A 15,955-nucleotide genomic window follows, 5' to 3' on the forward strand; every position below is an offset into this window, starting at 1 on the left:
CAATACAGCAGCTTGCACTCCCCCCAGCCCCAAGTGGATATTTTACAACTTTCTTTTAGAAGTGTTTTAAAGAAGCCCACCACTGCACTACTTTCTTCTCAGCATCCCTGTCCATCTGTGAAGTTCCCAAGCCTCCCCTCCCCGCTGCTCATCCCTGTTCCCCCAGCTCACCTCCGCCTGTCCCAGCTCCTATGCCTGCAGTGTTGTGCAGCAGGTCAGTGAGGAGCTGGATCTTAAAACCAGCCTCTCTTAGGACAGAAAAAAAGTGCATGCAACCATACCCTTAGTCCAGGTCGTATTATATGGAAAAAGCTTCCCCTACACATTTTTTCTAATATTTTTTTTTTTTTTCACAAGAGGCTCTGTGGGATGCTTTTTCCATGTTGTATTATAAAGAAGGGAATCTCTGGAAAAAGGTTTAAGTCTCACTGTCTGCAGTCATCTCTAGCAGTATTTTGTTTCCAGTACACTCCTGTGCTACTTTACTGCTCTGCCATGCTGGATATTTTCAAGTTTCTGCAACTTCACCAGTATGAGATGTTGGATAGCTGTTTCCTTGCATTTATGTATATATGTACACGCAGAAAAAGCCCACCAGCTTGGAAATTTACTTACTGTGTCTCTTGTTAAAATGTGCTTCTGCTGCCTGTGGGAGTATTATGCACATAGAAAATCAACTGTGGCAGTTGGCCTCTGATTTTTTAAATACAATTATCAGAAGGTTGTTTCTCATAAAGAAAGAAAAAAGTCTGGTGGGAAGAAAACTATTTTTTGTTTCTTCATTATGATTTATGACATTCTCAATCACGACTGAGTTTTTCATACTTACTGGTATCAGTTCAGTACACACAACAATCAGAAGATTTAATTAAAATCATTCCTCATCTTCTCACTTCACTGTTTTGTGTTGCTACTTAAAAAAACTTATCTAGTGTGAAGCCATCAAAAGAATGGTTAGCTCTTACAGAATTACAGTACTTAAAAATTAGTTATAGACAGATAGCCAACTTATGTTTCCTCTAAACTTAAAAATTATTTTAGGATTAGCAATTGCATTTGTGGATTTACTTCTATTTCATAAAACAAATACAGAACAAAAGCATGGGACACCAAGTTAAAAAAAAAAGACAGGATATCATATTTGGCTTACAGTTCTTGCATTCTTTGTGTACTACTAATTCCTAGACTATCCCCCCTTAGGAAATCATTTTGTTTCCACCTAAACTGTGTGTGCAGATTTTTTAAACAGTCACCTGAATGTACCAGAATTAAATACAGTAGTCTGCTTAGAATAACTTAGAAACACATGGCTGGAAGATTCCATTTTGTCAAACCTACATCCTATTACCATTTTATAACTTAGTAATTAAGCAGCCACAATGAAAGTTAGCATGAGAATCTAATGATTTAAGTTATCACAGATCAAACAACTTAAATAAGAACCCCTAACAAATCTAGGTAAGTGATGAAATAACTTGCCTATCTCACAGAAAATAGGACATTTTCCTAAAAAAAGGTACTGTGTTGATAATTCTGCAGTTTGCTTATTAGAATTGGAGTTATTTGGTTTAGAATAATCTAGGATTAAAGTGCTAACCTTATTAAAAGAAAGCAACAGACTCTAAAATGAAATTGCCTTAGAAACATGTGAACTAGGTTCGTTGTAAAATACACCAGTCACTAACCAACAAAGTATGTCCTTCAGGGATGGTGGGAACTCTAATTAAACATTGTCTAAGAGGTATAAGCATCTGTGCTGTTATTTGCCTCAGAGATTTGTTAATGACCTTCAAAACAGAAACTCTTAAATCTCAGTTGTGCTATTCAACGCTATGAGTCAAATTTTCAAAGCTCTCAATTCCATCATTTATTTCCACATATCTACATACCTAATTGATTGTATCCACAAGAGCTGTGTTCCTGTGCATGTACAAGGGTGTAAATAACGAGTATGTTTTCTTTTGCAGCAATGCCAGTCTAAGAATCATTCTTTCTCTGTGCTGCAGTTCATCTTTCCTTCAGGGACACTTGCAAAAACCTTCTACACGGCAGTACTCTAAGCGTGTTTGCTGAAATTCTAGAATGAAACTAGAGGGGTTTTTTTCATTCAGCTGGATCATTTCAACAGCCTAGCCTCTTCTATGGCTGTTAAAACAATGGAGGAGTGAAAACGCAAAGTGGAAACAAGCAACCAGGTTTGGGTTGTTTAAACTACTCCAAGAAGCCTCATCACTGAAATGCAAATCAGATAATTGGTACTTTCATGTCTTTCATTAAAACCACACTTGGAGAGACTGAGAAACTGGCTTTGAAAACATACGACTGGGCAAGTAACTCCACACAGTTACTTCTCTCATTTGACTTCTCACATGAAGTAACAGAAAAATCAAGATTAAGTAAAATGGACGATCCTTCTTGAGTATAAAGCAAAGTCTCGATCTTTCCACAAGATAGCTGTAAAATTTAACAAAAAATGTATACTTACTGTATATAAACTTTCCTGTGTTGAACAGAAAGTTGGACATAAGCACCCAATAAACAATCATGGCTCCAACAAGCGATACCATAGAAAATAAGAGGCTTGACCATTGACCAAAGGATCCAAAGTAATACTTGCAAACGTCTGGGAATTCCCAGTTTGAGGTATCTATCAAAGCTGAAGAAGATATAAAAAATAGAAACACATCTAAACAAAACGTTACATTAGAGTAAGTAGAACTTTTCATGACAGCATGTGTTCTTGTTTCAGAATATTCTGACACAAATTCACAGTGCTTCCAAGGGCTAAGAAGATTGCTGTTAAATTTAAACACTCATTAGGTGTTTTACTGAAGGAGCCTGCAAAACTAGAGGCTTTTACTGTGGCCACACTAATTCTTTGACTACTTCCAGAAACGCTAGAACAAGACATAGTGGCAAAAATGCACCTATGCATTTGCAACTAAAGCCTTTTGCAAAATTTACAGCAAAGTAGGCCAGACCACGAACCAGTCCTCAACAGTGCCCTGAAATGAGCTGTCACAAACTGCCTTTATTTGAGCAAGTGAGGGGTTAGTTTCTGCATAAAAGTAATGACTGCAAGAGCAGCAAGATGAGTTTTGAACAAGAAAAGTACATTCTATGTAGAGCCACTGGCAGTGAGGCAATTGTCCATAAATCGCTTCCAACACACAATATATACAAATATTAGGGCAGTACAGGCCTACAACACAAGTGGATGCAGCTACAGCCCATGCTGTTCCACTGTTGAACATGATCAGAAATACATGCAGAGAACTGGACAGTGCTTACGGAGAAGAAAGGAAGCCTCTAACTCCATAAGTCCCCAAACACTTAGTCAGTGAACATCTGAAACCTTACTTGCCAGAACTCTGGGTTTTGCTACAATACTTAGGAACTGAAGGATAATCTAATAAGAGAAGACAGACATCTTATAGAGCTTAAATCCAGACTACAGAAATAGGGAGACATTCAAAAGAATAGCTTTTATTTTCAGGACAGTTCTAATATATAGCAAAGATACAGGCAAACTAAGGATCTATTCGATCTCTGCATTCCACACTTAATGGAAATATTAGCATCATAAAGCTTCGTATTTCTTACGTATCATTTTCCGTGATTTCACAACTCTGTAGCAGCAATGAAGAGTCAAAATGCCCATCAGTAAGATGAGAATGATTCCCAAAGTAAAGCCTGCCTGTTGAGAGGGAGAAACAGAGTTTACTTTTTTTATCAGAAAAATGAAGAGCAAGCCACGTTGCCAAAAATATTTTCATACGCAGACATGTTACATAGTTTTACCTGTTTTATTCCCCATGGGATACTTAATATAGATGTACCCATCATTGTATTCCATATCATAAATCTAGGAAGAAAAGAAAAAAGCTAATGAATAATTTAAGAAGCACTCTTCCTTCATACTATCCTTTTAGCTACAATAGTTATGCATACAATATAGAACATTCAATAATAATGCATTTTCTGACTAGTATATGACAAGGTGCTTAACATACATTGTCACTATACTGGAGTTTTTACCATAGCCATCTGTGCAACTGTCAACTTTAAAAGCAGTTCCTAATGGGCTGTACACATAGATTTCATCAGGAGCTGGAAGGACATGATCAGGAGCAACCTAACAAAGGGATAAAAACCAAGACTTATTAGTAACATCAGAGTAACTATTGCCCCAAACACAGTAAGCCGACTGTTGTAAATCACAAAAACTTTCCATGAAAAGTGCATTAAAAAAAAAAGGTTGGACTAGATAAATTTTCTGCCCCACCCCCCAAAAAACACCACCACCACCACAAACATTGATAAGATTTTTAGGTAGACAGCAGAAAAACAGATCTTTCTTCTGCAAAACGTCTATAACATACTATGCTCAGATCATGCTAGTTCAATTATTGTAGCTTGCAGCTGACTACTGCTTAAATCCTCTTATAGATGGGAGAAATGAGTACACACATCTAGCCACCTAGGCCACTGTTAGAAAATTCAAGCTGTTTGTACGTTTTCTTTGGATGGTGAAGGCATTGCACAAGAAGTCAATCACAACTTGTGATAACACAAAACCTTGTTAAGACACTCAGCTACTAGATATTCACTTCAAAGCAAGCTGCATAGCGATTCTCCCCCTACCTTTATTTGTGCTTCTTTCATAAATCTAGGCTGTGGAAGACCCCACAAGCCAGAGACCACTTAGTTAATCTGTCCCTGTCTTTGCCTTACCAAAGCCCTGTCTGCAGGAGATGTGAGCCTGCTGTAGTAATGGATCCGCTTATTCATTGCTGAAGCTTCATCAGTGACTCTTTGCATGTCTTCATTCACACTGACTATATTTGTAGGCTCCACATGAAATGGTCTAAAGGAAGGGAAAAAAAAGGAAAACCCTTAAAAACCTAGAACATAAGAGGTAACATACAACTCAGAAAACAGCTTAGCATCACTCACGATGAGTCTTTCATCCACTGACACAAAGCAAATGCAAAAATATCACTACCATGAGGGAAGCTGCCATCACGAAAGAATCATGTGTTTATATCATCCATATTAAAATGGCCTCTTGCCCACATTCTGCGGGGCAACCCAAAATTCAGGCCTAATATCCAGTCTATTAGGTCTCAACAATGATTCACACCAGAACTACACGTTAATAAGCTTGGCCAAGCTTATTAGTGCTTATAACCAGTGTTGCTAGAACTAGTGATGAGGAACAGTGGTAGAAACAGAAAGCATGAGAATGCAGAAGCGTAAAGAAGACAAAGAAAAAGAGAGGAATGAGTGGTAGTAATGAGGACCACCTATGAAAAGGCTAGGAACTACTAATCTAGCCAAAAACAGTGTATCAGATTGTGTTTAATGGGGAAGGAATCAAGCACAAGTCAGTCCATGTGCTCACACTATTTTTAGGCCAACACAACCAGGAATGGCTTTTGTCACAGAACATGGGACAACTAAAGTCCATTTGCAGCTCTGAATTACTTCGTAACTTCCCTTCGGGTTTAATTAGGGTAATCAGGGAGAACAGGACTGTCAGCAACAGCAGTGCCCCACGTCCCGTACAGAGATGTCCAGAATACAGGTGGTCTCTGTTCCCTCCGCCCCAGCTGAGCCAGGCTGCAGGTTTGGTCACAGCACCAGAGGAGACAGCAGCCACACCACACTCCCCTGGTTTTCTCTGCACACATGTAGGTACAGAGCAACCAGAGGGAAAGCTGCTCCTAAAGCAGCAACGCAAATGTAGTTTCATGCCGGAGGTGGTACCAGAGACATGCAACCTCATAAAGATATCGCAGAGACTTTTTTTTTTTTAAATCAAGTATGATTTACTTCCATATAGGCATACGATACTACCGCCTAAATGTGACATTCCCTCCTGGCACTGACAGGATAATTTCTCAAACAAGAAAGGGGATACTGCTGACCTCTAAGCCTTTATACAGTTTGTTTGTTCATTTGTTTTTTCCTTTAAGCAGTGCTTTTAATTCCTAAAGCAATCTCAACAGCTTTCTGATCTTCTTTATCCAGATTGATGTTTAAATCACTCAGAAACACGAACCACCCTGAAACAAGAACCCACAAAAGTACAGATCACAAGTTTCAGGCTACCAAGATCAGAAATCAGGTCAGCAATAAATCCATGCCACTTTTCCTGTTACAGGAACAAAGCCTATTTTGAATTGACAGTTTTTCAATACCCATTTCTGGCTCAGACTACAAAGGAACTTGGTCAAACCCTCCAGCTCCAGCTCTCAATTCCACGACAAAGGTCCCATTCTCTTTCCCAGTGAATCATTAAGCCTTTGCACCATAGCACCACCTTTTACCTGGAAGAAAAAGGAATACAGCTCTAAAGCTGGTTGTATTATCTTTGGAAGAGATGAAGGTAGGTCCTTATTTGTGTTTGCTTAAGGTGACACAGCAGGTAAGAGTAACTATGGGATTAATAAAAACTAACAGATGGAAGTGGAAAACAGAGAAAAATAGCTTTCTTCTCCACAAATTCATACTTTCCTTCATCTTGGACTTCATTAATTCTTCATTAACTCTCTTCTTCCTTAATTCTTACATCTGCATCATGGAAAAAATGGCTTAGATTTGCTAAGGCATTTCCCACTTACTGAAAGTGAACACACTTTCAATTTTTAAAATATCCTCAATTGACTTCTTTTTTTCCATAACAAGGGGGAAATCTTTGTTTTGTGTGTGGACTTCTGTGGTGTTCTTAAAAATATTTAAGAGAGATACTGCAATTAAACAGGAATAATTTTTAAGCAATAGCTTTATTACTGAAGTCAGAGGCACATAGGGCTAACTAGTTCCATAGGTACGTAATGTACAAAAACACTCATGGACTTTCAGCTCTAAAGGACCTACCTGTTTTAGCTTAAATTTTATTGGGCTGAACCAACCATTGAGAAAAACAAAACCAAACCCACCGCAAACCAAAAAACAACCCCACAGAAATTCTGTGTTATCTGTTGCTGCTGCCTCCCGCCTGTTGAAGTGCAGATGTTTAATGCTGCCGGCACTTGGGCTAATCCCTTTCTTGGTGTGCATCTGTCAAGAGCGAAAATCATCTAGCGCAGCAATTAGTTGTCTTTCTCCTAGGGTCCCACTGCACCCCTAGTCTTACTGAGCAAGCGACTATGCTAAAAAAGACTGCCCACTCATGGGTTTTACAGATGCCTTTCGAAACATCACTCTGGCAGAAGCTATGCGGGCAGGCTGGGATGCAACCTTCCTCCCGGACCCCCACTGGCTGAGGGCAGCACTCTGTGCTGGATCAAGGTTGTTTCTCAGCCCCCAGCTACGTCCACAACAAAGACTGGTTGTAGGGCACACTCAGACAGAACTCTGAGAAGATTCAAAGAAGTTCTCAAAAGACTGAGATTTTCGAAGCCCAAAGCAGGTTGGATATAATCTGGGATGTATTTTGGAAAATTCTCTTTACAGACCTGAAGTCTAGCAGACAGGCACTCTGCACGTGCAAGCATCAGCAGCTGCAACAGATTCCTAGAAAACTTTCTGATTTATACAGACAATCACATTATATTGCTCATGTGGCAAAAAGATTATGAAAAGGATGTGGGACAACGTGATCTGGGAGAGGTTACATGACTGGAGGGTGTGACTATTAATGCAAAACGGCACAGACCATTTCCATGCATTGAGACAGACTATAGTGTCCAAAGAATTTATTATATCCATACTAAAAAAGACAATTACAATTAGCTAGCCTGAAAAACAATGCACTTTTTACCAAGGCAAACACACCAGCAAAACACAGCTGTTTTCCACAGCACAATGAGTATGGGCAAGACTCAGGACATCCACACTTCCCATACACTAAACCCTGCACATGTCCTTCAGAAACCAACCCCAGAAAACCTGCAGCTACGCTCATCTGCTAGTTATTTCTCACTCACACAAAGGGACAGTTGCTAAGAATTATAGTGCTGGTCCATGAAAAGAGAGAAGAGGGCTTCTGCCCAAACTTCCTCCTATTATGAAGTTTGGTAGCAATTTTAGCAAGCAAAGAAAATGATAAGAGATACTCGTGATTAAAGTTGCTTCCAAATACTGTACTAAGCAAAGTTCAAGTGTTGGATTTGGAGGGTTAAGGGCAAGAGCACAACAGGAAAATTTATTTGGCGAACCACATGAAATTTTGCAACTGCTAGCATCCATAAGAGTGCTACATCTTTTTTCTGGATATTTGAAGCAATGTACTACATCTTGCAGAGCAATGAAACAGTATGGTAAATACCTATCTCAAGAAGTTTTAAACTAAATAATACTGTTTTCCAAGTACCTTTGCTGAAATATTTTTAAACAGCAAACAACTGGCTCTGGACATCCGATCAAAAGTAGTGTTCTGATTATTAAGCTGTTACAATATAATACAGTTTTTTGTGTTAGTGTGTCTTTTAGCCCTACATGATAGTATTAATGACTTCACATTAGACGAACTTTTAATATTTAAATAAATATGAAAAAAACCTTCTTTATGGGATGCTTAACAATTTCTTTCCTTCAAAAAGACCATGAGAAGCTCCTTTAGCTTAATGCACAGATTTGTTTGACACCCCACATCAATCAGTTACTTTTCAGGGATGCAATACGATTAACATGCAGAAATAAATCTAGTAAATTCCTATGGCCTTATTGTTATCCTGAGTCACCAAATTACTATATGAATGCTGTATACGGCACAGCAGAAACTAAGTAGTAAAATTGATTCACTATCATGGAAATTAAAGTAAGGAGAAAAATGTGAAAAGAAGAGTATACTCATAGGTTGCTATTTCAGGAACTGCTTGTCTGGATAAGAACATTACAGATGTCAATGCACTTAAGGAAACTTGTTCCAAAGAATTCCATGACTAAGTTGATTCTAACTTTCTAAGCTGTCTGAATTTAAATAATACTAAGCCACCTCTGTTGCTCACAGGATACCCATTTTAACAAATACAGAACCATAAGCTTTACCATATCACATTTCAAGCACTGTTCCCTCTTCTGTGTCAAACGCAAAGCTATTCTATTCTTCTCTGACAAATAAGGACAAAGGTTCTTAATTAATAACATTCTAACTCGTCCTAGTTAGGAAACAGTAATATTAGGAATTAGTGAAAATGTGAGAAACACGGAAAAATGAAAAGCGGGCAATGGAGTAGAAAGACAACGTGGGTGTGGAGAGGTAAATGCGTAATTAATGTAGAAACGGTAGTTTTGCACAGGTTAGTCCCGACCATTCTCTACCTTTTTGTAAGTTAAAAGACCTTTGAACACAAAAGGGAACCAACCACTTTTGCATGAAAAAGGCTTCTCCGACTGCCATCTACAGACACTATTTAATTTATAACTGTTTAATTTCACCTGCTGATTTCTCCTACATTGTGTGAGAACACTAAGGGATTTTGAAATGAATAAAAAAAAAAGAAGGCAGCTTGATCTCCTTTTAGCAGGGGGCATTGTCAAGTTTTTTCTTATGCAAAACGACCAACACAAAACATCTTTTGTTTCTTTGTAGGTTCAAGTATTCCTGAACACAACTGCAGTATCTGTTGACAATAAATAGATTTAAAGAGCAGTCAGAAGAAAAAAAGGAACTCCCTTCTCTTGCATACAATCATCGTCAAGCCATTGCAGCAATGACATTCTGGTTTTTAAAGGGACCTACAAAATGGGAAAAACGCATCTAATGCGGTGTGAGTAATTCGGGTCATTGTGAAGAACAATAACATCCTCTTTAAGAGGATTAAGAGTGGCTTTATATTTCCCCCAAATTAGCAAAAGAATACTAGACAAAATAATTTACAACTGTAAAAAACAATTAGCTTATTGTTCTTATGTAAACACTGAAAGCATGCCTTTCAAAAATCCCAAACCCTCCATGCTGTTAAGAAAACCAAATAACTATGTAAATGCCTTCAAATTTTAAACAACCCAAACAAAAGAACAGAACAGCACTAAGAAAGACAAACAGTGATCGTAAGCAAATCACACAAAACACTTCAAGTGCTATCTCGATCAAAGCAAAACGACCACCCACCTACATCTGATCAGGTTTCTGAATAGCAAGTCAAAAAAGGAGCGAACTAGACAGAGTAAACTGCATGCTATTGCACTGTTTGATAAACCTCTCTCCGTGGAACTGCTACTCCCTGAAGCTCTAATGAAGGAGTCCTTAAAACCACCCACTGCTCCGACCACGACTGACAGACCCTGATGGCCTGTTCTTCCTCACTCCTTCCCTTCTGAAGACTACGGCTGCCTCTTCTAACATGCAGAGATACAGTTCAATTTTGTTTTGCCCCACTACAATTTTCAGTCCTTCCTGATACCCAAGGGCTCATGCCCTTCATCTTTGTGCCTCTGCATGCTTGGAAGACAAAAGATTAGGCTGTAGAAAATGGGAGAATGAACTCAGGGCAGGAGCAATAAGGACAATGCAGTCAGATCTGCGAGGCTAGAGGTTGTGCAAGTGGGAACACAACCCAACTACACAGTTTTGCTTTTAAGGAGGGAACCAAATGCCACATGCTATGACCTTTTACGAAGCTAAGTCTCCAAACTTAAGAAAACAGAAAAGAAACACATACTAAGGAAACAATACCTAACCTCACTTTTGAAAAGTGGATCTTGGCATTTTGATATAATGCAAAGGTGTAAACTTCTCTCATTGCTACTGCATCACCACAACCACCCGAAACCCACGGCTCCTCAAACAGAATATATACTTCCTCCAACTCAAGCAGCTCCCAAAAGCCACAAAAATTATAAGTCTTCTTATACCAGGAGGGCCATTAGGCACTCAGACACTCCTCAGAAAGATAAAGCAAGAATTCATTTTGCACGTTTCCTTTTCCCACCTGAAATTTCCCCAATTTCGTAACCTTTAGATACACAATTGGGTATGCTCCTACACATGCATTCTGTTTGTGCCCTTGGGCTCATTCAGACCCTTATCCTTTGGTGGCAGAGGAGAGATTGTTTAGCCCCTGGCAAACAGGTAAGGTAAGTAGTTCTCATGGTTTGCCAAAGCTGCGGGCTGAGACAGCAGCAAAACACTAGCAAGAGCTTTTTTTTTTGGCTGAAGTGGCGCCAACAAGAGGATTCTGTATACAACAGTGCCATCTTCAGCTCTTTCAGGAAAACTGCTCTACAGAAATCCAATGCTGAATGATGCGAAGGGTTAAAAACGAGCCATAAAAAGGGTCCAAGAGGTAGCACCAGACTATTCCTTCATCTGAAAGAGCAGAGCTGGCACCTCCAGCTACCATTAGAAGGACAGTTTCCAACCTGAAGTCAGTTTTGGTTAAAGGATCAGCTCACAGAAATCTGAACTGAAACAGCAAGGGAATTCTCCCACTCTCACCTCCTTTAGGGAGCAGAGCTGTTAAAAGTCTAAAAAAACATGCAGAACAACCACTTGGCTAGACAGGTATTATTTTTGTAGGCATGGCAAAAAGGCTGGGCTGTTAAATTTTTCATGTTTGCTCAAGCTCAAAAAATGCTATTTTTTTCTTAAGGGCAGTAAAGGTTGCCCAGTTCCTTCAGTACTAGTGAATACATCACCTGCAGAATGCGTACAGAGGCGTTTGCACACACTGACAGCCATTTATCTATACCATCTGGCAAGCTTTCTTGCACAGTCCCAACATTTCAGTTTGTTGTGCTAAATAAAAACCATCATGCTTCAATATACACAAATGATATTCAGTGTTTGAAAAGCACTTTAAAAGCCATGTGCAAAGTTCTTATTGGAGCACACCCTCTGAAGTGGTATCAATAGGAAAGTCTTATCCGTATAAACAAAGCACAATATGAACATCTGTTCACCTGGTGCTTGGAAATAATATCGTATAAAGATAGAGTAAGAACTGTTTGGACTCATATCCTGGCTGTCAAATGTTAGTCTTCTGTCTTTGTAGGATCCTGTTGCTAAAAGCAAAGATTAAACGACTCATGGCTGTATAATCATTCTGTTGGTTCAGTCTTCCTCGTACCTTTTGCACTTAAAATCTTCTGGATTGAACTGTATATTCATGATTCCGTAAGTGCTTTCATCGCCTCCCACAGGAACCAAGAGAGGTTTGATGTCCTCTTCCATATTTGGTGAATGTGCCTCCTTCTTCTAGATTCTCTCAGTTATCCTGACCTAAAAAAAGATGAAGTGAGACAACTGCAGTTAAGTAAAGCTGTGTCCCTGCTACAAATATAACACTGTCAGAGACCCACAGCTTCAGAAGCTCTTGGGGTGAAAACCACCAGAAAATCCCTTCAACTTGCCACCTGAGAATTCTCATTCCATAACACAAACATCACAGGGCAAGTACAGTGGGGATAGTATCTTCTATAACACACTGTCCATTTAAGCAAAGTGGTCAATGTACAATTGTGCTACAAATCTCTTTCAGCACCACAACAGGAAATATAAATTAAAGGAGTACGATAGATGCTGTTGCTTATTTTGGGACTGAAACAGATTTGTAAAAAGCAAGGCTCAGAATCTGAATATCCTTTGAGATATCATAGCTAAGAATAAAGTCCACCGTGTGCGAATTAACGTTAAGTATATTCATACTTAGGTCTTCCCGCTTTCAAAGTATGGGACTCATTTTCTTACTGCTCCACTGTAAGACCACTCTCATTTTAAAAGGAGCTGTATTTCCAATTTGTAATGGTACAGCTGAGAACAATTTATCATGGTTATTAGAGACTATTGTTTCACTAAATTACTTCAAACTTTGCAGCAGACATATATGAAGTTTTCCAGTGTATTTCCCAGAATAAAGATCAGATTATTGCAGTTTTTGAATGAAAGGCAATGAATAGTTTAATAATGCATTAATAATAATGTTTAGAGCACTCCTGGCCAAACAAAGGAGAGCAGATCACTTTAAAGCTAATGGAATTTTACTCAGACTGAATTACAGTCCACACACTGGACTCACTGCAGTAGCCTTCATGGACTTTTCTTTTTTGCTTTTAAATTGTCATTCTAGAGTCTATAATCTCTTCCCTTCTAAGACCTCACCTGGGGTCTCAGGTAGAAAACTGGTAATGTAGTATCATCTTATTTTATTCCATTCTTTCATCTTTTTCACCTTAATATCCTGCATGCTTTTTCTGAATAGATACACCTAGGTCTCAAAAACAGATCCCTCACTTGTTCTGCATTTTGTAACTCTGAATTCAAATCACACTTTGGATTTAGCCATAAAAACATAGATGAAAATTCAAATTCCTAATGGCTGAACTGAAATTTGAAACAAATTCAAATCCCAGATGCTCAGAAGTTATTTTAGCCAGAATCTTCCAGAAGACTGTTGTACCGAGATCCCTTCTTCCCACAGGCCTTGCTTTACGGTGCAGATTAAGCAGACATTAAATGCTAATTTAAGATACTACTTTGAATGCATCCCTTCCTTAAAACCTGTTGTAAATAATGTATTTGTGCTTTACAATTTTGACAAATGCAGAAAACATTCCTCATCAGTTTGATTTTCTCTGCACTATGGCTATAAATAAAGAACCTGGAACGCTTTATAGTATTCCATAAAGAAAAATAATCTTTACAAAACATAGCATCCACTAAGTTTGACTTGACAAACTGATTTGGGGCTTATGAAGTTGTTGCTTATTGACTCTTTATGGCCTACTTAAAAGCTGGATTGGTGAACAGAGTTTATTTTTTTACATGCTTATTGTTGAGCACAGACAGGTAAGGTTATGGCCAGCAAATTGATTACTTTATAAACAGATGCAGATATCACATATGTAAAGGCTGCAGCTGGAACCAGTACAGCCTAAAAGAAAATTGTAAGCAGAAGAGTAAAATGAAGAAGAATGAACTGAGTAACCTTATTTTTGTCTAATTTCTACCCCTTTTGGCTGGACTGCATTCTTAATAAACATTTTTAATATATGGGATGGAACCAGTTGTGCTACCTGAACTTATTCCCTGACAGTATCCATTACAATAATCTCTTCTCAACTGCTCACTTTCCTAGTGTCCTAGTTATCAAAGTATTTTTTTATACTGGCTATCTGATCTGTGGTCACCTTGGTCTAGGTGTTTATTTCAAAAACATGTGACTTGACATGCGGTATTCTCTATAGGGTCTTAAAAGCTTATCATCAGGACTGGGAAGTCGAATACAAAGAACTCATGTCAAAAAAAAAAAAAATTGCTTGGAAAACTTCATTCTTTTTTGTGTATTTTATGATACGCTATGGTTACAGCTTCTGTGAGGCCACTGTTGCATTCAGAGAAGCACCATGGATTTCCAGGGATTAATGTATGGCTGCTTGGAAATGGAGAAGTCTGTCTTAAAGATACCTGACTCATTTGTTGGCAAACTGAATTTTCATGCAAGTGGGAAAGAGGTTCCTGCTAGCTGTAGTGTACCTGGAGCTAGTGACATGAATTCACAGTACTTTGTCTTCAGCAGTGCTATGAGTTAAAGGCATTGTTCTTCCTTGCTGCTCATTCTCAGTCTTTCCTCCCCCTGTTTGTGGCAGCAGAGTTAATTGTCATCTTTCTAGTGGATTTTTCCTGTTCTTTATTCCATATCCTTAGAATAAGGATAATGCCAATACTTGCCTTAGCTTATAGACACATTGTGAAGAGAAATTAACTTTTACATTAAACTTAGCTGTGATTCATACTAGCACTGCAAAAAACATCCACAAGGATGGTTTGTTGAGCAACAAATAAGGCAGATCAGACTCACGCAGAAGTGAACTGAACACTATCACTTTGCTGCTTAAACAAAACATTCCCTGACGACTGTCCACCTTAAGAAAAATAACACTTAGATAAATATTTCTCATCAATATCGTATGTATTGAGACAACTAAGACCACCTAGGCAACTTAAATTTTCATCTTCATTAAACTTATCTAAGTTTAATACTCCAATCTTTGAATACTTCAACTTTACAACCTCTGTCCTTTTAAACACAGGTTTCTGTCTTCAGTTATCTGTGCACAGTTACTGGGTTCACTCTGCAACATATTTGGTAACGAATAAGAAACACGGATTTTCTCCTCAACATAGCACACCTTACATTCTCCTCTAAAAACCCTTCTCTCTCCAGGTCCTCTGCCATTTGTCACCATTCCACTCTTTTGCAAGTTCTTTTCTTTCACCTGCAGGGCCCTGCTTTCTGCCACAAACATAAGGTCTTGCCTCTCTTAACTTGTACTAGTGACAGCAGAGATTAAGGTCAGAGAGAGTGCTAACTGCATTCTCCCACAACTAAAACCTTACTGATAATGAAGGAACAAAGGAAGAAATTGTTTTCCCCTGCAGTTTGCTGAGAGGAAAAGGCTGTATGAATGTTTTCTCCGCACCCATACTTCTCTCCTTTCCAACTAAGCTTTGGCTTTGTTTTTGCTTGTGGAACTCATAACCTATCATGTAACAAATACCTGCTACTTAATCTTCCAAGTATTTTTGAGTCCAGGAGGAAATACTCCGGCTTTGCTACCCACATCAAGGTCAACGTTAAGTGCTGTTGAAAACACCTCCCTAAACTTTCATGTCTGTATCTAGTCTAGTCATAAAGATAGAAAGGAAGGTCTTCCATAACAGCTATTATAATTCAATTCTGTTCTTAACATAACTTTGTTGTACCAAAACCCCCACAAACTGAGAGTAATGTTGACACCAGCATCTTTTAAGAACTGTTGCACACTGCCTTAAAGCACACTCAATTGTCCTCCTTTCACATATGAAAGAATGGCTACATCTAGAAGGAAATGTGAAATACTCTTCCAGATATTAAAATGTCTGCCCAAACTGTTGGCACGCTAAAATGAATTTGGGAGTCTCTTCTGGGCAAGGGCTTAAAAGAGCACTTTTTCCTATCATATACTCTCAACACAGCCCTAACCACCACTAATATCTAACCACCTACATATTCAAACACCATTA

The 15,955-nt window shown here is 38.6% G+C and overlaps 1 protein-coding gene across 2 annotated transcripts in view; it reads right to left on the bottom strand.

Annotated features, from left to right (window-relative positions):
- Nucleotides 1-15,955, bottom strand: part of SLC38A9 (solute carrier family 38 member 9) — a 48,355-nt gene that overhangs the window by 29,620 nt on the left and 2,780 nt on the right. Inside the window, exons 2-7 of one of the 2 annotated variants that reach the window (XM_065656075.1) lie at nt 12,021-12,172; nt 4,735-4,867; nt 4,014-4,135; nt 3,802-3,865; nt 3,604-3,697; nt 2,486-2,656 (exon numbers count right to left, since the gene is read on the bottom strand). In XM_065656075.1, the coding sequence (XP_065512147.1) occupies nt 2,486-2,656; nt 3,604-3,697; nt 3,802-3,865; nt 4,014-4,135; nt 4,735-4,867; nt 12,021-12,124 (688 nt within the window). In that variant the 5' untranslated portion in view covers nt 12,125-12,172. Of the gene's footprint in view, nt 1-2,485; nt 2,657-3,603; nt 3,698-3,801; nt 3,866-4,013; nt 4,136-4,734; nt 4,868-12,020; nt 12,173-15,955 lie in introns of those variants that run through there. The other variant, XM_065656076.1, reaches the window with a different exon arrangement.

This window comes from Caloenas nicobarica, chromosome Z, assembly GCF_036013445.1.
Source record: "Caloenas nicobarica isolate bCalNic1 chromosome Z, bCalNic1.hap1, whole genome shotgun sequence".
Taxonomy (NCBI): Eukaryota; Metazoa; Chordata; class Aves; order Columbiformes; family Columbidae; genus Caloenas; species Caloenas nicobarica.